This window comes from Callithrix jacchus, chromosome 10 (assembly GCF_049354715.1).
Source record: "Callithrix jacchus isolate 240 chromosome 10, calJac240_pri, whole genome shotgun sequence".
Classification (NCBI taxonomy): domain Eukaryota; kingdom Metazoa; phylum Chordata; class Mammalia; order Primates; family Cebidae; genus Callithrix; species Callithrix jacchus.
In genome coordinates, this window is record NC_133511.1 from 18,273,313 (window position 1) to 18,295,322 (window position 22,010).

Consider the following 22,010-nt stretch of genomic DNA (forward strand, 5'->3'; position numbering starts at 1 on the left):
CCCCTGCCCCCGCCAAATTTGTGCCCTTTTACAGTCACTCTGCATTCCACCCCTAGCCCCAGGCAGGCACTGATTCAGTCTTCCTTTTTTTCATTACTCTAGTTTTATAGAATAATGACTTGACAATCAGAGAAGTTAAATAACTTGTCGAGGATCTTATAGCTAATAAATAAATAAAGTCAGGGTGGAATATAAAGCTTTATGTATTCCAGTCTAAAGTTCTTTCTACCAAAGGATGATGTTTCTCCTTCACCATTATTTATTATTTTGTTTTTCTTAACCCCTGTTTTTCATAAACTCCCCATTCCCAACCCACTCTCTTGCCTCTCCTCCCTCTGAAAATGGTGAGGGATTTCTCTGAGTCTCAGGAAGCAGTGCAGCAATCTTTGTCCTTGGAAATTCTTCTCCATGGCCAGGAATCCTGGGGAGATGCCAGGCCAGCTTGGGGCTTCGCATAGGTTAATAGTGTTTTCCTCCCCTCTTCCCTGGCGGTCTTGGGGTGGGCCCCAGCCTGTGTTCCGGCCTCTCTTCCGCCAGCTTCGGTGGAAATGGTGACGGAGATGATGCAGTCCAGGTCCGGAAGGGTGGAAGCTTGGAGGGTAAATTTAGTAATGTCATAACTAAGGTCCTTGGGACCCACTGCCAGGGTCAGACACTCCTTAGAATGCTGGCTGCTGCCCCTACTTCCTTTCCAAGTCCCCTGGCTTGAAGAGAGAGTGGAGGGAAACCCTGCTTCCCTGGGTCTGTCTCCTTAACCCTCAGCCACACTCTTAGCTTTCCCCAGTAACATTTCAGCAGCAAGTGGGAAGTTTCTCAACTTAGCTAGTTGGCCAAGGGATGGGCATGGGGGCACACATTAGTACACAAAGGTCCTCACATCTCAGGTACCAAAAACAGGAGCCAGGGAAAGGTGGGTGAGGGGCGGTGGGGTGGTGGTGGGGGGATTCGAGTTCTGGCTCTGGAATCTGTCTTATTCCTGGTTGTATGGGCCTAAGCTTCCTATAGCACCTAGCCAATTAAGAACCCAAGAGTTAGGCCGGGTGTAGTGGCTCATGCCTGTAATCCCAGAACTTTGGGAGGCCAAGGTGGGCGGATCACCTGAGGTCAGGAGTTTGAGACCAGCCTGACCAACATGGAGAAACCCCATTTCTTCTAAAAATACAAAAATTAGCCAGGTATGATGGTGTGTGCCTGTAATCCCAGCTACTCGGGAGGCCGAGGCAGGAGAATCGCTTGAACCAGGGAGGTGGAGGTTGTGGTGAGCGGAGATCGCGCCATCACATTCCAGCCTGGGCAATAAGAGTGAAACTCCATCTCAAAAAAAAAAGAAGCCAAGAGTTAAGAGCCCAATATTCCCAGTATTAATTACCACTAAAGATTTTTGTTTTTAATTTTTCAGCTGATTGTTTTGGGTTGAAGTTGCTTTCTGTGGAAGAAAAGATGTAGGAGTTGAGACATCTGGAGATAGCAGGAATGGCTGAGTTTTTCTTTTGTGTCTCCTTTAGAAAAACATCCTTTTGTGTCTCCTTTAAGAAAGGACCCCTGAGGAAAGAGACAAAGGGCAAAGAGGAGAATGAAAGTTTACAGGAGGGAGGTCCTGTGTTAGCCCTGCCACCTACCTGGGGGCCCTCTGGCTACCGGTGTCTTTGAAGGGGCTTCCTTGCTGCTTCTCCCACTGTGGTAGATTTCCCCACCCTGCTTAAGGCTCCACATGGTCAAGGGGCTTCAGCTGTCAAAACCTGGGTTCTGAGTAGCATAGGGCAAGAAAGCACAGAAGTATAGATTGGGCCCCATAGGACTGTTTGAGCTTACAGTGGCAAGGGGCAGGACTGGTGTGGTACAGTATCCATGTGGCGGCTGGAGACCTGGCACTGCTCCTGGACAACTCCCACCCAAGCTCTTTAGCTGCCTCTAACTGCCATCAGCATGAACATCTGGGGAATGATGGTGACTGGTGCTACCTCTGCCCTGAGAACCCTGCCACAGAACCTTCTTCTTTCCCTCTTCTGCCCTGGCCTCCCCACTCACTGGCTTTCTGCTGTGTCCTTAGGAGCTCTGGAGCCTTAGGACCATGGACACTCTCAATAGGAACCAAATAGGCCCTGGTTGCAAGCCCCAGACCATGGTACAGGTGAGTGGGATCAGGGCTGTGAGGCAAGAGAGATATAGTGGGGATGGGATCAGCTCTTCTACTCGCTTGTGGTCCCAGCCCAAGGATGAAAGTAGCAATTCTGTTCCTCTCTCCCCTTCCCCAGATCCCAAGCCTATTAACAGCTCAGTCTTTATTAGAATCAGGTTAATTAGTTCACCCAGAAACTTCCCATAGAAAGTCATAAAGCAGTTTACAGATTGACCCTGGGCTGTATCATTCTCCTTGATCCATGCCTCTATCTTCCCTATACTTGAGCTTAGCAGGGGCAAGCAATGGCCAAGTGGATGGCCATGGACGAGTCTGCAGGGAGCTTGATTGGCCCTCCTCTAGAGTATCCCTCCTGCTTATCAAATGCTACCCCCATCACCCATCCCTTTCTCCTTGCTTCTGTTTTAATAGACAAGAGGGATAGTTAAGCCAAGACTTGAAATAAATCCAGTGGGACGAGTTAGTGTCCTAGATTCAGATCTAATTACAATTTAGTGGAATAATGCTCTGTGTAAGATTTTGTGCTAAGCCTTTCATCACCCTCAGAGCCCTTTCGAGAGGGGCAAGGGCTGAAGAGAGTGCTGCTGTGACAGGTTTAGGGTGGTAAGGTACTGGCCTGGAGTCTCATGATGCTTGTCCTCCACCCCTACTACCTACAGAAAGGACCCTTGGACCTGATTGAGACAGGCAAAGGGCTGAAAGTGCAAACGGACAAACCCCACCTGGTGAGCCTGGGCAGTGGACGACTCAGCACAGCCATCACCCTCCTGCCGCTGGAGGAAGGTAAGGATGGACAGGGCGTCCCACTTGCCACGCCTCCGTCCTTATAGGCATTCCTGCTCTGGAGTTCCAGCTCATGCATGTGTTGGGGCCGTTCTGCTGTCTGGTAGCCATGCTGGCCTCCCACCCCACCAGCTTCCCTGTCTCTGCCTCCCCACACTGCCTGCCTTCCTTGATAGATAATCTGGCTCCATGACTGGGCTTAAAGATCAGTTTAGAAAAAAGAAGGAGAGGCCAGGCACGGTGGCTCATGCCTGTAATCTCAGCACTTTGGGAGACCAAGGCAGGTGAAACACAAGGTCAGGAGTTCGAGACCAGCCTGGCCAATATGGTGAAACCCCATCTCTACTAAAAATACAAAAATTATGGGCGGGCATGGTGGCTCATGTCTGTAATCCCAGCACTTTGGGAGGCTGAGGCGGGCAGACCATGAGGTCAGGAGTTCAAGACCAGCCTGGCCAACATAGTGAAACCTGTCTCTACTAAAAAAAATAAAAAATAGCCGGGCATGGTGGCACGTGCCTGTAGTCCCAGCTCCTCGGGAGGCTGAAGCAGGAGAACCACTTGAATCCGGGAGGTGGAGGTTGCATTGAGCCAAGATTGTGCCACTGCACTCCAGCCTGGGGGACAGAGCAAGACTCCTTCTCAAAAAAAAAAAAACAGGAAAGCATATTGCTCTTAGCAACCAATGTGGCCAAGAAGAAAGAGGGCCCCACTCCAGGGCATGTCTGGCATGGGAGGCTATACTGTAGGTGGAGAATGGAGAGATGGGAGTAGGGGCAAGATCTCCCAAGATAAGGCCCTGGCATGGCCCCCTTCACCTTTCAGCTTCTGCCCTCCCTCTCTCCTCTCCCGGCTGCACTTGTTGCCTGGGTGATACTACATTCTCCACATTCTCCAAATACCAGTCCCAGGGGTTCTGCCGGGGGAGGGGCTGTTCTTGCTACAGTTAGGGTAGAGGCTGGACTGAAGAGAGAGGTTAGTGAGGGAGAGGAAGTGTTGCAGGTAGCAGAAGCAGTGGAGAGAACAAGGAGAGAAAGGGAGATTTAGAAGAAAGGAGGACTAGGATGAAGGGGAAAAAGTAAAAAGGGCAGTAGGGAGAGGCAGGTGGGGGAATAAGGGAAGATCTGCAGAAAAGCGGTCTTCCTTCTCCACTGTGGAGTCTGGGTCCTACCTTGTGCTACCTGGGCCTTCCCATCTCTGGTCCTCCCATTCACAGGCAGAATTTTCTCTTTTTGAGAAGAGCTTTTTTTTTTTTTTTGAGACCGAGTTTCGCTCTTGTTACCCAGGCTGGAGTGCAATGGCGCGATCTCGGCTCACCACAACCTCTGTCTCCTGGGTTCAAGCAATTCTCCTGCCTCACCCTTCCGAGTAGCTGGGATTACAGGCACGCGCCACCATGCCCACCTAATTTTTGTATTTTTAGTAGAGACAGGGTTTCACCATTTTGACCAGGATGGTCTCGATCTCTTGACCTTGTGATCCACCCGCCTCGGCCTCCCAAAGTGCTGGGATTATACGCGTGAGCCACCGCGCCCGGCCGAGAAGAGATTCTATCATTTACTGTGTAGACCAGGCTCAGGAGCCCAGTAGGGGTGGCCAGTGGTGGGCAGAGATTCTCCCTGGAGTAAAAGGTAGAAATGTGTTTCCACTGTGGCCTTCCTTGCCCTGTCACTGCCTGCTCACCCTGGACAACCCCTCTGATTCAGTTTGCCTCTTGTCTCCAGGGAGGACGGTGATTGGCTCTGCAGCCAGAGACATCTCACTACAGGGCCCAGGCCTGGCTCCAGAGCACTGCTACATCGAGAACCTGCGGGGCACCCTTACCCTCTACCCCTGTGGCAATGTCTGCACTATTGATGGGCTCCCTGTCCGGCAGCCTACCCGGCTCACTCAGGGTAAGGCTGGTCACCTCCAGATGGAGGGGTCTCTGTTTAAAGGCTTGTGTGTGTTAGGCTCAGTGAAGGCCGGCTGTGGTGGTTGCCATGGTAACTGCCTGAGTGGCCCAACTGGGAATGGAGTGCTCAGGTGCATCTGGATGTGGCTAAACAGCATCTCAAACCCTTTCAGTATCCAGACATGTTTTCAACCTGCTTTTCTTCTTGGGTCACTCCCAACCTGCCTCCATCTACTATGGGGAGAGAAGAGGTTCTGATTCCTGCCATCAGAGGGCCTGGGGCATGGTGGGGTTGTTAGTGGTTGTTGGGGAAGAGCAATTGGAGGAGCAGTGAGAGGGTATGAATGGCATTGTTCCATGAGGCCAAGAGGAAGTTGTTTTGAGAAGCTGGAGAGGACAATACTTCCTGATGGGGATGGGGCAAGGGCAAAATCTGAGGGCATGCCTGCTCCTGTTACAAGACTGATGACAGTAGCAATGGGTTATATACTGTTGTATAAGGTAGCTCTAAAAACTAGGCCCCTAGCTGGGTGCAGTGGCTCATGCCTGTGAACTTTGGAGGCCAAGGAGGGCAGATCACTTGAGGTCAGGAGTTCAAGAACAGCCTGGCCAACATGGTGAAACCCTGTCTCTACCAAAAATACAAAAATCATCCAGGCATGGTGGTGCATACCTGTAATCCCAGCTACCCAGGAGAATGAGACAGGAGAATCACTTGTTCAGAGGTTGTAGTGAGCTGAGATGATGCCATCGCACTCCAGCCTGGGCAACAGAGTGAGACTTCAACTCAAAAAAAAAAAAATAATAATAATAAATAAAAACTAGGCCTCTAATTACTAGGGTTACCAGGCAGGTAAGCAGTTGGCCCAGGTGGTACTTTGACAGACCAGGTGTGTTCATCTTGGAAACAGGGTTCCGGGCATCAATTCATACAGTGAATTGTCAGATTAGGAGAATGAGAAAAGCAGATTTGGGTGAGGGTTAGAGCTGAGGTCAAAGGTTATCAGGAGGACAGGAACTTTGGGCCAAGCCTGGCTCTGATGCCCTGGCATTGTTTTCCGAGGACTCTTATTGCCTAGAAGCCCCTTGGAAGTGGACATCCTACTCACTTTCACTCCACTATTTCCTCTCCTCTTCATTCCCCTTAGGACCTTTCAGTGTTACCTCCCTTCACAGCTGATCCAGGAGACCTGACCTTTCCCTAGTCATTTCTTCCTGCCCTTGGGTAGGCGGGCAGGGCTTGGACAACTGACTTCAGGGAGGCAGGTCCACCACCAGCAGCAGGCAGAACCTTGCCTTCTCCAAGGCTTCAAGTTCTCTGAGTTTGGATGAGAGGAGGAACCCCTATCAACTGGGGCTTGGCTATGATTGCAGCAGGTTCCTGACAGTCCTGTTCAGTCTCAGAGAGAGCATCTTCTGTAAGATTTGGGAGTATGGAGATGAGACAAGAGAGCAGCAAGGAGAGGCAGGGCGAAGTTCAAAGAAGGCCCAGCACTTACCACCCCAAACCCATCACGTTCAGCGGCAAGCGCACCGTTTCCCTGCATGTTGTGAGCAGGGTGTGCTTCTGCTGTCCAGTCTTTCCAGTGCATCATTTAGTTCTCTGAGAAGAGGGAGGGCCTGGGGCCAAGATGGAATTCTGAAGCATTTCCTGTGGCCCCAGTAACCCCCCTGACTCTTCTCCAGCCAGAGGCCTCCCCTGCCAAGTATGTACCCTCCCACTCTCTTCTGACCCTAAACCCCTTCCCATTTTCTCTCCCCAACCCCCAGAGCCTTCTTGTCTAGGCTCGCCTGTCTCAGAAGCTTGGCAGCCTGTGGAGGGGTAGGCAGAGGCACAAAGGAATGGGTGTTCTTCTCCCCAGTCCTCCCCCTTCCCTGGGCTCCAGGAGCTGAGGGTTTCCTTGTCTCATCTCTGGAGCAAGGCACCAAGCCCAGCCCTTCCTGGCCCCACTCCGGACATTCTTGGGAGTGCGTTTCCCTGGAAACTGGGTGGCTCCAGGGTGCATGTGCTATCTGTGTGTCTGTGTAACTGGAGTGTGTTTATGTATCTCCGGATGTATTTGTGACTCTGGGCTTATGAATCTCCGTGTTTGTGTCTTTCCTTGTGTTTATGGATCAGCATGTTCAAGTGGGCGGCAAGGTTGAACTCAGGACTGATGGTACCAAAATGTCTTTGTGTATACTCCTGTGTGTATATGAGACCTCACTGGTCATATGCCTACCTGTGGGCATTTATACAAGAGGATCATTTTCCCTGCCTTGTTCCTCTAATCTGGCCTTGTAGAGGGGACCCTCTTCTTTGAAAAACAAGGGCTACCCTGGGAATAACAAGGAGCCTGCTTTGGCCTTAGATGTATCATTCTGGGCACTGTGCCCAGCCCTAGGCAACTTGGATAGACACACTTCACGACAAGCAGAGATGGCCGTGACAGCCTCTTCCAGCAGGAATACGCCCGGGCCAGGGGAAGGGAGAGGCGGGCAAAAAACAGATGCCAACCTTTAACACACAGCTATGAACACAGGAGCATGAAGTGAGGGAGCCGGGAAGGTCCTGATTCCACCCCTGTACCCGGGCATCTTGGCACCTCCCACGCTGCCCTCTTCTCTACAGACCAAGGGGTGGAGCTGGGAATAGGACCAAGGGAATGAGGAGGAATCTCAATCTGGGTCTAGGCTGCCCCACCCTGGGACCACAGTGCCAGACCACATGAAAGATCTGGGAGGGAACCAAGCAGGGGAGGACCAGCAAGCCACCAGCTCAGGGCCCAGGCTGTCTAGACAGTAGGTCCCCATCCACTCCTAGCATTTCCTCTGAGCCCTGGTGTCCACTCTCCTTCATTCCCTAAGCTGTAGGGGCTTGTGTGAGGGCCAGCAGAGGAGTGTGGCTGGGGAGCCAGGATTCCCGCGTTATCCAGCTGCCTCTCTGGGATCCAGGACGTTGAGCCACTTTTTTTCCCACCCAGTTATTCCATCTGTAAATTGGGAGTGGAACCTTCAAACTTTTTCTGTTCTGAGACTGATAACGATCTTGACTAATAAAACTCAAAGGAAGGAGGGCAGAGCGAAGGCGCTCAGCTTCTCACTTACTTGTGTCTGCCTCCTGCCCTGTTCCTCACTGGCGGGCATCCTCTCTGTCTGCCTAGGTCTATCCAGCTGGCCATCACAGTTTCCAGACTGATGAATCACTCTTCCTGAAGAGATTTTTTTTTTTTAAAGCTTCCCCTGATTTTGCATTTGACCCTATATAGTTCTTCCTTTTTCCTCAGAAGGGAATAAGAGGATGGGCGCAGTGGCTCACGCTTGTAATCCCAGCACTTTGGGAGGCCGAGGTGGGTGGACCACCTGAGGGCAGGAGTTTGAGACCAGCCTGACCAACAAGGTGAAACCCCGTCTCTACTAAAAATACAAAAATTGTCCTGGCGCGGTGGCTAGCACCTGTAATCCCAGCACTTTGGGAGGCTGAGGCGGGCAAATCACGTGGTCGAGAGATTGAGACCATCCTGGTCAACATGATGAAACCCCATTTCTACTAAAAAATACAAAAATTAGCTGGGCATGGTGATGCGCGCCTGTAGTCCCAGCTACTAGGGAGGCTGAGGCAGGAGAATTGCTTGAACCCAGGAGGCAGAGATTGCAGTGAGCCGAGATTGTGCCACTGCACTCCAGCCTGGTGCCTGTTGACAGAGCAAGACTCTGTCTTAAAAAAAAAAAAAAATTAGCTGGGCGTGGTGGCAGATGCCTGTAGTCCCAGCTACTCGGGAGGCTACACAGGAGAATTGCTTGGATCCAGGAGGCGGAAGTCACAGTGAGCCAAGATCACACCACTGCACTCCAGACCGGGTGATGGAGCGAGACTCCATCTCAGAAAAAAAAATAAAAAGAAGGGAATAGGGAGTACGATGCATGTGCACAGGTGAGCATGTGCATGTGCATACATATAGTTGGCAGCGTGGGTGAGTGGGCTGTTCAGCAAGAATGGAAAACTTGCCTGATTATTCATCTAAGAGGTTGATTTTATTTCAGAGTTTCTCCAGGGACTGAGTGAAAGGAAAGCTATGCCTGCGTGAGTGTGTAACTAAAAGGCGTTGTCTGGGGGGATGTGTGCATGAGAATAAAGGTGTGTGAGGGACAGAGAGTGTGTTTAATGAGGATATCTGCGTGACTCAAAGCATGCAGAGCTGAGGTAGTGTCAGTGTGACTGAGCAAGTGGTGTGTATCTGAGAGACACTGTGACAGGCTGTGTGAGCTGCTGAGTGCATACAGTGTGTCCCGTAAGGCTCTGGTGTGCAGAGGCCAGGTCCCTGGAACAAGAGGAACTCTCTGGGGGACCTGGCTGGATGGTAGGTATTAATACTTGCCTGGGCTGGGCACGGTGGCTCATGCCTGTAATCCCAGTGGTTTGGGAGACCAAGGCGGGTGAATCACCCGAGGTCGGGAGTTCAAGACCAGCCTGAACAACATGGAGAAACCTCTTCTCTACTAAAAATACAAAATTAGCTGGGCATGGTGGCGCATGCCTGTACTCCCAGCTACTCGGGAGGCTGAGGCAAGAAAATTGCTTGCACCTGGGAGGTGGAGGTTACAGTGAGCCAAGACCGCGCCATTGCACTCCAGCCTGGGCAACAAGAGTGAAATTTCATCTCAAAAAAACAAAAAGCAAAAAACTTAGGTCTGACTCAGAATCTCAGCCTGACCCTGGGGGCTCCAGATACCTGTTTCCGAAGTAGGATGGGTACCTTATTGGGGTCCAAGGGCTCTTTGCTGGGTCTAGCACAACTGGAGGTTGTGGCTGGGGCATGGGCTGGCTTCCAGGGGCTCGGGGAGTGGGGTGGCTGGAAAGGGTCATGGGTTGAGCTATGGGGAGTGGGGACTGAAGAGGAGGTGTTTAGGGTGGAGACAGGAGCTGGGCTGAGTGCTTGCCTTGTATAGAGAACTGCCTTGGCCTAGACTCCCAGCCCAGGGTGACCTTGTTACAGTGGCAGCTTGAGGGCCAGAGCAGGACATAGTGACCTAGCAGGATCCTGTAGAGCCCCTGCTCTTTTCCTCTCCCTCTCTCCCTCAGATATGGATCCATGGAATGTCAGAGCTGACATTCTGTAGATTAGGAAGCCAGATTAGGCCACAGGGTGTGACTGACCCAAGGTGATACAGTGGGTCAGCCCGGCGGCTGCCGCTGACCTCTTACTGCAGGGGGCTGGGAATGAGACCCTGTCCTTCGCTTGGCTCCACTCCTGCCTCCTGGCTTTTCACTCTCTGGCCTCTATATTTACCTCTCACCTCTCCTTCACTCAGTCACCTCCCTTGAACCTTTCCTTCCCGCCCCACTTTTCTTCCTGCCCCCTGTGCAGGATCCCAAACTGGCTCCCTTTCTGCATCCTCCCGCCCCGCCCTCTCCATCCAGCTCCCCACTCGTCTCCTCCATCACTTCCTCTTCCCCTCCTCCTCTCCTTTGTCCCTCCCTCCCTGGCTCCCTTCCCCCGCTGCTGGTGGCCGGCCCGCCCCTCCCTGGGCATTGGCGGCTGCTCGCTGCCTCGCTGCTCGCTCCGAGCCCGGAGCCGGCGGCTCGGGAGGTCGGCCCGCCCCCTCAAAGGCCCCGGGCGGGCCGGGCACCTGGAGGGCCTGAGCTATCGGGGGCGAGCGGTCCGGAGGTCCGGGTTCGGCGGTGAGTCCTCAGCCCCGGGCCAGCCACAGCCCCCAAGCAGCCAAGCTTGGAGAAGCTCCGGCTGGGAGGGGCGTCTTGAGGAGGGTGGGCGGGAGGAGGGGCAGGGGTCCCCTGACCCTCTTTGGGAGCTGGAGGCGGTGAGACTCGATTGTGTGTATTTCCCGAACATTTCTAAATGGGGATTCTGGGCTTGGGGGCACTTCTCAACCGGGTAAACGTTATCTTCCCCAGCACTCCCGACAGTCCCCTCCGTGGGACCCCCCTTCCTCAGATGGGTTAAAGGGTCCTGGTTAGAATGAGGGAGTCTACCTTATGGCCAAGGAGGGTCTCTGATAGGAAGGACCAAGGCCCTTCCTCCCATATACTCTTCACTCAGCCTCCCTTTGGCCAATCCATTCTATTTGTGTGACCAGGAGGACAGTGACAGTAGCTCTGAGAGTGTGAGCGTGTACGCCCATGAGTCTGTTGTGTTACTATGAGTGTGTATGAGTGTGAGCCTGTTTGTGTTGCTGTTTCTCCTCTGCATCTCTGAGAGACAGGATTCACCTCCTTTGCCTAATTTTTCCCTCCAGATGTGCAGCTCCTCCACCCACCTGCACACAGCTGGGCCCTGATCCCCTCTGGGCATGGGGGACACTGACCATGACTTTGGCAGGTTGGGCAGGGGTTCCTGGGCTCCCTGAAAGGGCTGGCCTTTGAGGGCATGAGGTGGGAGTGGGCAGAGAGGAGACTTCATCCCAGAAACAGGCTGACCAGACCCCTCGGGGCTGTAGGGGCCAGTATTGGGGCAATGGCTGAGGCCCCTGCATGCAAATAGAAAGTTAATTTGGGCAGGAGCCGGGCTGCTCTCAGTCCTCCTGCCCTCCTGCCCACTCTATTAATACGGATCCAGCTCTGCTGCCTGGCATCACTATTTATAGCCCAAAGGCAGCAAGGCCACACCCCCTTAAGTGGGGGAAGGTGAAGGGCTGAGGAGGGGGCAGAAAACACACCGCTATAGGGGCCCAAGTGGAGGGTCCCTAGATGCCTACATCCTTCTTGGGTGGGCCTGGCACGACTGGCCTGGAATCCACCCAGACTCCCCACCTTCTTCCCAGCCTGGACTGTGTGGTCAGGCTCCTGATCCCACGACCCTGGGTTGAGTGGGTCTGTCTAGACCCTGTGAACTCATCACTAATAAGCTTGTTAAATGACTAAAAGGAGGGGGAGGGGCTTGACAGGGCTCTTTGTGAAATCGCTGTGGTTGTAATTAGGTGGACAGTGTGGTTGGCTATTATTTATTCAGTTATGAATACTCTGGGATCCTCTTCTCTGGTGATTTGACAGGGAAGGCTCCCCCTCTCGCCTTTAGAATTGTTGGTGTCTGGCTGCCTGGGAGGGCCTTTGTGTATGCCAGGATAGTGAGTGGCTTTATCCACTATGGTTATCTGCATGGGCTTCTCAGCCTACTAAACCCCCAACCTGAGCAATGCCCAGGATCCCAGGAACAGGCTCCGGAGCTTCTCATTAAGGGACCTGCCAGGGTACCCACGTGGCCTGGGATGCCCCTTGCCCTTGCAGCCTGCCTGAGCTAAACTGTCTCAGCGTCCAGGAATGTAGACTTCTCTGCCAGTCTTAGCTCAAACTGGCGTGAAGCTTGGGGTGCCAAGTGGCACCAGATTGGGTAGACAGGAGGCTGAGGCTAGGGGCCAGCGGTGTGGACAAATTAGAAGGGTTGGTGGTAAAAGAGCAACAGGGTTCCGGCTTCTCCAAACATAGCATCTTCTGCAGGAGCCCTTGAGCACCTGGTGTGGCTAGGAGGTGGAGTTCTGCCAGCTACGCTTAGGCGCCTATGGGCACACCTGCCACTGTGCACACTCCTGATACCCCTGGCTACATTTTCCAGCTCCCACATGCCCTCCCCCTCCATGTACTCACACTTCCTGGGCAGGACTGGGCTTGCGTCTACTGCCTGGGAATGTGCTTGGCTGAGGCTGGACCCAGTGGCCTAGTCTTGGCTTGATGCCAGGGGAGACTAAGGAGCATGCAGAGGGTGCTTAGTCAGAAAGAAAGGTGGTGGTCGCTCCCTAGACTCACAGAGCACAGCTCTCCTAAGGCCATAAAACAATAAAGAGTGGGAGCAAATGCAGGACCCGCCCTAGACCATCTGACTGATCCATGGTTTTTCCCTGGTTCCCTATCTCAGAGCTTTCTGTGTGTGTGTGACCCTGGAAGTTGTTGCCGCTCAGACTGACTTTTCTAGCCAAGGGGCAGATAGATGGATCGTGAATACAGACTGGGATTGGGGGACAGGGGTGTCTGTGTTTTCTGAACATATGTATACATATTTTTTGAGATGGAGTCTCGCTCTTTTACCCAGGCTGGAGTACAGTGGTGAGATCTCGGCTCACTGCAGCCTCTGCCTCCCGGGTTCAAGTGATTTTCCTGCCTCAGCCAACCGAGTAGCTGGAATTACAGGCCCACACCACCACACCCTGCTAAATTTTGTATTTTTAGTAGAGACAGGGTTTCACCATATTGGCCAGACTGGTCTCGAACTCCTGACATCAGGTGATCCGCCCATCTCAGCCTCCCAAAGTGCTGGGATTACAGACATGAGCCACCACGCCCGGCCTCTCTGAACAAATTTCAACAGAGTACTTTCACATACGCTGTCTGTTAACCCTGCAAGATCAGTGGTATTGTCCCCATTTTTCTTATTAGATAACAGAGGTGAAGTGACTTCACCCAGAGATCTCACAGCTAGTAAGAAGATGAGTTAGGGCAAGGATTCAGATCTTGGGACTTTTTCCACTCTGTCTTGTGCTGTGGAGCCCTGGAGGTGCCTGTCTCAAGCATAGGCAGGGTCAGGTGTGGACTGTGTGGCCTCTGAGAGCAGGTGGGGATGAGTCTTCAGAGCCAAGGTAAACCTGCTAGTGCTGTGAGGTGGGATAGCTTCAGCCCTGCCTGCCCTTCCAAGTGTTTGCTTTTTCTGCAGGCTGCATGTTGTGCCTGGGTCAGTCCACCTTCCTTCGCTTTAACCACCCGGCTGAAGCCAAGTGGATGAAGAGCATGATTCCAGCAGGGGGCCGAGCCCCTGGGCCCCCCTACAGCCCTGTTCCTGGTAAGTACCTAGGGGGACAGGAGGTTGGGTTGGTAGTGTTTCTTTAGCAGTCCTCCTCCTTGCTCACTCTAGCCACACTTGGAATATTAGGGCAAGACAATACCTAAGGTCTGGGCTCACTGCCACCTGCCATGGGCTGGTGGAGAATGCCAGGCAGTGGGGCCACTGGGAGCTAACCAAGGCCATCAGTGCTGCCGCTAAAATTGGGAAATCGTGTGCCTTGAGGGATGGCAGGCTCTGCCAGCTTGTACCCCACTGTCCTGGCAGATGCCACTCAGTGTCTGGAACTCTGGCCCACTTGTGTTGCTACACGGAGCCTCACCCTCTAGGGTATCCTGAGGGGCAGAAGGAAGCATTAGGTCGAACTCCCTGTAAACTCTAGTGGGGATCATGTCCTTGGGCCTCGCCCAACCCCCTTGGTCCTTGCCATGCCCACTGATGACTCAGTGGAGCAGCTGTATTTTGTGTGTGAATTATTGATCCCCAGAAGAGAATTGGTGATTGTTCTGGGGAACCAACACAGGCCCCTTCAGCCCAGCTGCACAGGGGGTGGGGTGCAGACCAGGAGGCTATTATTGGGTCTATTGCCTCAGACTTTGCACTGGCGTTTAGATGGCTGTGGGATGACAGGTGCTGGGGCAGATAGACACGGATGTCAGGTACACCTAGTGGGGTGGTATCAGCAGCCTTAGTGTATAGCCTGGAGACCTGAAGAATGGTGAGTGGTTACTGGGGTCACCAGTATCCATGGCAACCGCCTGACTGTATCCCATACAGTCCCCCTAATTTTGGATCCAAACTCAGTCTTGCAAAGGCTTTCCCTTCTCTTCTCCCCACCCTCGATCTTTTCCAGTCCCCTGGGGGCTCAGAAGCCTCGGTTCCCAGTCTACTCCTTAGTTAATTTTACCTTGCTCCCACCCCAGCCTTGTCATGCTGCTCCCTTAGCTGTTTGGGGTAGTGGTTCCAGGGACTCCTGTATGGTTGACTCGGGCTAGGGCATGGCAAAAGCAGGCTCTTGCTGGCTTGGCTTAATGGGATAATTGGAGGCATTGAGCTCCACCTCCTTGCTGGCAGCCTGGCTTCCAGGAAGCAACCATTAGCACCAGCTCCCTCCCCTACCTCTGATTGGACAAAGTGGTGCAGCATATACCCTTCGCCCAGCCCTGGAGGCTTTTTTTTTTTTTTTTTTTAACCACTGGGCCTCTGGTTCCTGTGTTGGAAGGCCTTGATGTTCTATTAGACAGGGAGGCCCTGGCACTTCTGGCCAGTCTGCAGCAGGCACCCATCTTCTTTGTGTAAAGTCCACCTGCCAGCCCTTTTTTTTTTTTTTTGGAGATGGAGTCTCACTCTGTCACCTAGGCTGGAGTGCAGTGGCCAGATTTTGGCTTACTGCAACCTCTGCCTCCTGGGTTCAAGTGATTCTCCTGCCTCAGCCTCCTGAGTAGCTGGGACTACAGCCTGCCACCACACCCAGCTAATTTTTTATTTTTGGTGAAAACAGTGTTTCACCATGTTGGCCAAGCTGGTCTTGAACTCCTGACCTCAGGTGATCTGCCTGCTTCGGCCTCCCAAAGTGCTGGGATTACAGGTGTGAGCCACCATGCCCAGCCTTTATGTATTCTTTTGTATCAATTTTATTATTATGTTGGAGACTGAGTCTCACTCAGCTGCCCAGGCTGGAGTGCAGTGGCGTAATCTCGGCTCACTGCAGCCACCGTCTCCCGGGTTCAAGCGATTTTCCTGTCTTAGCTTCTCAAGTAGCTGGGATTACAGGCACCTGCCATCATGACTGGCTAATTTTTGCATTTTAGTAGAGACGGGGTTTCACCATGTTGGCCAGGCTGGTCTTGAACTCCTGACCTCAGGTGATCTGCCTGCTTCGGCCTCCCAAAGTGCTGGGATTACAGGCGTGAGCCACCCCAGCCTTTTTTTGAGACAGTCTTGCTGTGCCACCCAGGCAAGAGTGCAGTGATGTGATCTCAGCTCACTGCAACCTCCCGGGTTCAAGCAATTCTTGTGCCTGAGCCTCCTGAGTAGCTGGGATTATAGACATTTGCCACTGACCGCTATGCAACCTTAGCCACATACCCAGCTAATTTTTATATTTTTAGTAGAGATGCGGTTTCGCCATGTTGGCCAGGCTGGTCTCGAACTCCTGTCCTCAAGTGATCCGCCTGCCTCGGCCTCTCAAAGTACTGGGATTACAGGTGTGAGCCACTGCTCCTGGTCTACCTGCCCTTCTTGAGGAGAGATATAGGATGTTGGGGAAACCAAGGCAGGGAGGAGTCTAGTCTTGGGGTGAATTGACAGCAATAGGCTTAGAAGTTCCTGGCAGTGTTGTTAACTGGCCACAGGCAGGAAGGCCCTGCCGATTCCCTTTCTTTACAGAAGGAGAAACTGAGGACAAATGATGTGACTAAGGTTGCATAGCGGTCGGTGGCAGAGCTAGCTGGTGCCAGAACCCAGGTCTCCTGGCTTCTCCAGAGCCTTTTTAGCCTCACTGTGCTGGGAGGACGTGGGCTAGTGCCCTGGCTCTTATGTATATGCAGCTCCCTAAAGTCAAAGACCTTTGTATTTCCCTCCTGCAGAGTCAGAAAGTCTGGTGAATGGGAACCATACCCCACAGCCTGCAACACGGGGACCCTCAGCCTGTGCCAGCCACAGTTCCCTGGTGAGCTCTATTGAGAAGGACCTGCAAGAGATCATGGACTCATTGGTGCTAGAGGAGCCTGGAGCTGCCGGCAAGAAGCCTGCCGCAACCTCTCCACTGTCGCCGATGGCTAATGGTGGGCGCTACCTGCTGTCCCCACCAACCAGTCCTGGTGCCATGTCTGTGGGCTCCAGCTATGAGAACACCTCTCCAGCCTTCTCTCCACTCTCCTCACCAGCCAGCAGTGGAAGCTGTGCCAGTCACTCACCTAGTGGGCAAGAGCCAGGACCTTCAGTGCCCCCACTGGTGCCTGCCCGTTCCTCTAGTTACCATCTGGCCCTGCAGCCCCCACAGGCCCGCCCAAGTGGTGCTCGCTCCGAGAGTCCTCGGCTGAGCAGGAAAGCAGGCCACGAGAGGCCTCCTAGCCCTGGCCTCCGGGGTTTGCTGACAGACAGCCCTGCTGCTACTGTCTTGGCGGAGGCCCGGAGAGCCACTGAGAGCCCCCGGCTGGGTGGGCAGCTGCCTGTGGTGGCCATCAGCCTGAGTGAATACCCAGCTTCTGGTGCTCGCAGTCAACCTACCAGCATTCCTGGCAGCCTCAAGTTTCAGCCTCCAGTCCCTGCTCCCCGAAACAAGATTGGCACACTCCAGGACCGCCCTCCTAGCCCCTTCCGTGAGCCTCCAGGCAGTGAGCGGGTGCTGACAACCAGCCCCTCACGCCAACTGGTGGGCCGAACATTTTCAGATGGGTTAGCCACCCGTACCCTGCAGCCTCCTGAGAGTCCCCGCTTGGGCCGGCGGGGCCTGGACAGTATGCGAGAACTCCCCCCCTTAAGCCCATCTCTGTCCCGACGAGCTCTCTCCCCACTGCCCACCCGGACCACCCCAGATCCCAAGCTAAGCAGGGAAGTAGCAGAGAGTCCTCGGCCCCGGCGCTGGGGAGCCCATGGGGCTTCACCAGAGGACTTCTCCCTGACACTGGGGGCACGGGGCCGTAGGACACGGAGCCCCTCACCCACACTGGGTGAGTCTCTGGCACCCCGAAAGGGCAGCTTCAGTGGCAGGCTGAGCCCAGCCTTCAGTCTGGGCTCTCTTACTGGGGCATCACCCTGCCAGAGTCCTTGTGTCCAAAGGAAGCTCTCCAGTGGGGACTTGCGGGTGCCTGTCACAAGGGAGCGGAAAAATAGCATCACAGAGATCAGCGACAATGAGGATGACCTCCTGGAGTACCACCGGCGACAGCGCCAAGAACGGCTCCGGGAGCAGGAGATGGAGAGGCTGGTGAGCAGGTGCCAGGGAGGCTGCCACTGTCTATGGCAGAGTCTCTGCCAGGGCTTGAGCAGGCCAGCTAGCAGAGTGGGAGGGGCCCTCAAACAGGGCTTGGGTTTCTCAAGGTTCCCCACCTTCAAGATACACTTCAGTGATCAACATCTTACGGTTCTGGTGCCCTGAAGAAGAAGTCTCTTTGAGATCTCTAAGGCTTTATTTTAAATTCTTGCTAATTTTGTGTTTATTCAACATAGCGTTTGTTTTAATGTATAAATTAAATTTTACATTGTTTACTCGAGTACAGTGAAGCTCTAGGAAAACATACCTATGGAGTGAGTTTTCCTAGGTATGTTTTGGCATACCTAGGAAATTGTAGGCAGGCACAGCCTCCCCCAACTCCTCCATATGATAAGTCCTCACACCTCCCAGTTTGAGAAGTGGGTGATGATGATGAGTAGGCTGAAGCTCAGAGAGGGGAATGGATTTGTCCAAGGTCACACAGCAAGTTCTGGCAGAGCTGGAATTGGAACCCAGGTCTTCTGTCTATCTGACTGTTTCTGAGACTCGTTCTTCCTTTTTTTTTTGAGACAGAGTCTCACTCTGTTGGCCAGGCTGGAGTGCAGTGGTACAATCTTGGCTCCCTGCAACCTCCACCTCCTGGGTTCAAGCGATTCTCCTGCCTCAGCCTCTCAAGTAGCTGAGACTACGGGCACGTGCCACCACGCCTGGCTAATTTCTTCTATTTTTAGTAGAGACAGGATTTCACCGTGTTAGTCAGGATTGTGTCAATCTCCTGACCTCGTGATCCACCCACCTTGGCCTCCCAAAGTGCTGGGATTACAGGTGTGAGCCACTGTGCCTGGCTGAGACTTGTTCTTTAGAAAAGCCCCTTGTCCTTCTTTTTTGCTTCTCTTTGGCCTCTCTCTGGGTACTCTACAAGTGTCCAGAAGTGGGCAGGTGATTGGGAGCTTTTCGCCCTGGCCCAGGCAGTATCATCTGGGAGTGTGGGTGTCAGGGAAGAGGGACAGAGCAGGACAGACAACCATAGCCTGACCGTTAGCCAGCCTGTGTCATTACGACTGTGTGTCTGTGTGCATGCATGTGGGTGCGTGCAGGGGCTGGGTGTGGCTCTGGGCAGCTGTCCTGGAGATGGCATCTGAACTGGGTGGGGGCTGGGATTCCCCAGATAGCTCGGGGAGCTTACGGGGCTCTGGCTGGTGTGTACACACTCGAGCCCATGTACAGCAGAATGGATTCGGCTCTCTATCCCTTGCAAGCAGAACAGGGTTCCTTGGGAGGTGGGCAGGAACCCTGGGATTGGTTTGAGGAGGAGAACCAGAACTGATGAGAACCATAACTGAAGTGTCTGGAGATGCTTTTGGAAGAGGTTGGGACAGTTTTGGATGAGGATATATAGGATTGTGTGTTTGTGTTGGATGGGGCGAGATGAGGTGGGATCCACCTCATCTGTTTTTGCATTGGTCTAGACGAGAATGCATGGCCAGTCTAAGCTGGGGTCTCATCCTGGAGAGGGGGCAGTGAGCCTGGCACAGGCAGAGTGGCAGGCACAGCCTCCCCCAACTCCTCCATCAGTCTCTCCAGCCCCGTTCCCATACATAAGCACATACCTTACCACCAGTCCTGACCTGCCCCACCTGCCACTTTAAGTCTTGAACACTGCCCGCCCTGCCCCTCCCACCTCAACCAGTCTGCTTATCTGGGTCCTGGAGCAGGGGTGGAGGCACGGACTGAGCCTCCTGGGTGCTGAGGCCCTGTTCCTGTTTTTTTTTTTTTGCCATGGAACTGGGCAAGCAACAGGAGGAAAGCTGGGTAAGTGTATGCGAACACCTCTCCAGCCTTCTCTCCACTTCCTGTGGTTTGGGTTCATGGCCAAAATCCTAAGTGGTGAGAGACACTTGAGGAGGTCGAGGGACCCTAGAGAGCCATGGGAGCCTCACAAGCCAGTCTTCAGGCATATAGGTAGGCCTGCAGAAGACGGCAATGAAGATCAGGAATGTGATTGTATCATTCGTTCTTTACCTCCTAGGCCCTGAGAGGTGACTGTATCTGGGTGGGTGTGTATGTGGAGGGGGATGGATTAAGTGGTAGGCCCCAGGAGTACTCACTCATGGGCTCGGGCATTTAAGGACTGGCAGTAACCCATCCTGCTGATAAACAGCCAAGGGCTGCCTAAGTGTAACTTGGAGCTGAGGTAGGGACAAAGAGGGCCGTGTCCTCGGTCCGCCTCTTCTCCATGTGGGTCTGTGGCTGGGTGTCAGGTCCCTGTGGGCTCGTGGGTCTGTTTTCCAGCCCTGTCTGTCTGCAGAGGTGCCCACCTGTCTGTGTGCCACACTGTGTTTATCTGTGAGTGTGCATCAGTGTGCATTTGTGCATGTCAGGGCTGGTGTCTTTGTACCTGCCTGTTAATGCAGGGCCAGTGCACATATATCCTTGTGTGCCTGTGCATCAGTGCTGGTATGTCAGTGTGTCCTTCTGTCTGTAAATCTGTGTGTACCTGTGTCAGCATGAGCACCTGAGTTTATCTGTGTCTCATTGTGGTCAGTAGTCTGTTTAAAAGTGTGTTTCCCTATGTGTTTGGTATGTTCCTGTGTGTCCATGAGGAAGCCCTGTCCTGGGGTAGATTGAAAAAAGAAAGGAACAGGAAACGGAAGGGGCACCCTGTTTCCCTCTGCCTCCCCTGAGTCTTGGGGTCGGCCTCTCCTGACTTGACACTGGTGCCCTAGCCCCCAGTAACCCTGCTCTCCCTCCTGACTGGACACTGAACCTGGCTCTGTCTCCGCCAGGGCTCAGCCTCCTCCCCTTCATGTCCTGCTCTGTCCATCCTCCCCAGGAACGCCAGCGCCTGGAGACCATCCTGAACCTGTGTGCCGAATACACCCGGGTTGATGGGGGACCTGAGGCTGGGGAGCTTCCCAGCATTGGGGAGGCCACTGCAGCATTGGCACTGGCAGGCCGAAGGCCCTCACGAGGTTTTGCAGGAGCCTCTGGGCGGAGCAGCGAGGAGCCTGGGGTTGCCACCCAACGCCTGTGGGAGAGTATGGAGCGCTCAGATGAAGAAAATCTCAAGGAGGAGTGTAGCAGCACTGAGAGCACCCAGCAGGAGGTGAGATGGAGGGGTGGGCAGGAAAAAGAGGCTGAAGTTGGACCTGCTTGGGGCAGAGGAGGCTGGGATAGTGAATGCCAAGGTCCAGAGAGGGGAAGGATCAAATTTGGGAAGAAACAGAGAGCAGAGGTGCAGAAATGAGACAAGGAAGAGAAGGGAGGTGTTGATGAGTTTTCCAAGCTATAAATATGCTTTATGACCTGCCTTTCCTTGGGTCCCCACCCAGGCCTGGCACTCAGTGGTAAATCTTTATTCTCTTCAGCAGAGCCATTATTGCTCTCCTTAAAGGGAAGAGTAGCCTCCTGTCTCAGTCCAGCTGTTCCTTAGCAAGTGACTGGAGGAATAGGCGATCCATTCTCTTAGTCTGATCCTAAAAGGCTCTAGGCTTCTAGGCTTCCTCAGTTGATGGCTTCCCTCCCCTCCAGCATGAAGATGCACCTAGTGCCAAGCTCCAAGGAGAGGTGCTAGCCCTGGAGGAGGAGCGGGCTCAGGTGCTGGGGCGCGTGGAGCAGCTCAAGGTCCGTGTGAAGGAGCTAGAGCAGCAGCTGCAGGAGTCAGCCCGAGAGGTGAGCATGAAGGCCCTAGCTGGACTCTTCCCTAGGCCAACTGAAGGCCCCAGAGAGGGGCCACAGTCAGCTGCTTTGATGGGGACCCTGGTGTCTGCCCCCAGGCCGAAATGGAGCGGGCACTGCTGCAGGGAGAGAGGGAGGCAGAGCGTTCACTGCTGCAGAAGGAGCAGAAGGCAGTGGACCAGCTGCAAGAGGAGCTGGTGGCCTTGGAGACAGGCATCCAGAAGGAGAGGGACAAGGTAACCGACACCTGGCCCTGCTTAGTGCTGGGTACCAGTGGCCTGGGAGAAAAGGAGAAATGTCTTCTCTGGGGCCCTGTACCCCTCACCTCATCAGACATTCTGCAGTACAAGTGGTCTCTGTAACCTTCCAGGGACAGGACGACTTCTCCTCCTCTGTGGAAGGTCCCAGCTTGGAGGGTACTGCCAGGGGCTAGGCTGGTGTCTGGGGTCTCCTCTGTCTGGGCCTGTGTGCTACCTCTGGGTGCCTGGGTGCCCGCCATCCCTGGCCCTTTGTGGCCCTTCTAGGAAGTGCCAAAGCCCCTTCTTGGGCAGTGAGCACAGCCCAAGGGACTGACATTGGTGAGTGATTCAGGTTTGGGTCCCACTGTCTGGAGAACATTTCCCTCCAAGCATGCCACAGGTGCTTACGTTGTGATCTTTGGGAGATGGCCCTTGGGCCTCTGCTTCCCTGAGCCTTCAGAATCTGCAGCCTCCCATCGCAGGTGATCCTAGCTCCTGCCCCTGCCCCTTTCAGATTTCATGCCAGCCTGCAGGGGCCACTCCCAGATGCCCAACACCGTGCCAAAAGCTCTGA

General features: G+C 53.8%; 1 protein-coding gene across 50 annotated transcripts in view; it reads left to right on the top strand.

Annotated features, from left to right (window-relative positions):
- PHLDB1 (pleckstrin homology like domain family B member 1) overlaps positions 1-22,010 on the top strand; it is a 51,912-nt gene that overhangs the window by 5,532 nt on the left and 24,370 nt on the right. For 37 of the 50 annotated variants that reach the window (XM_035264767.3, XM_078339622.1, XM_078339623.1 and 34 more), the window contains exons 2-9: positions 2,051-2,131; positions 2,800-2,923; positions 4,648-4,818; positions 13,457-13,582; positions 16,171-17,513; positions 20,353-20,625; positions 21,051-21,191; positions 21,296-21,433. In XM_035264767.3, coding sequence (XP_035120658.3) covers positions 2,051-2,131; positions 2,800-2,923; positions 4,648-4,818; positions 13,457-13,582; positions 16,171-17,513; positions 20,353-20,625; positions 21,051-21,191; positions 21,296-21,433 — 2,397 coding nt within the window. Of the gene's footprint in view, positions 1-2,050; positions 2,132-2,799; positions 2,924-4,647; positions 4,819-10,314; positions 10,480-13,456; positions 13,583-16,170; positions 17,514-20,352; positions 20,626-21,050; positions 21,192-21,295; positions 21,434-22,010 lie in introns of those variants that run through there. The other 13 variants (XM_035264782.3, XM_078339644.1, XM_017977593.4 and 10 more) reach the window with 1 other exon arrangement.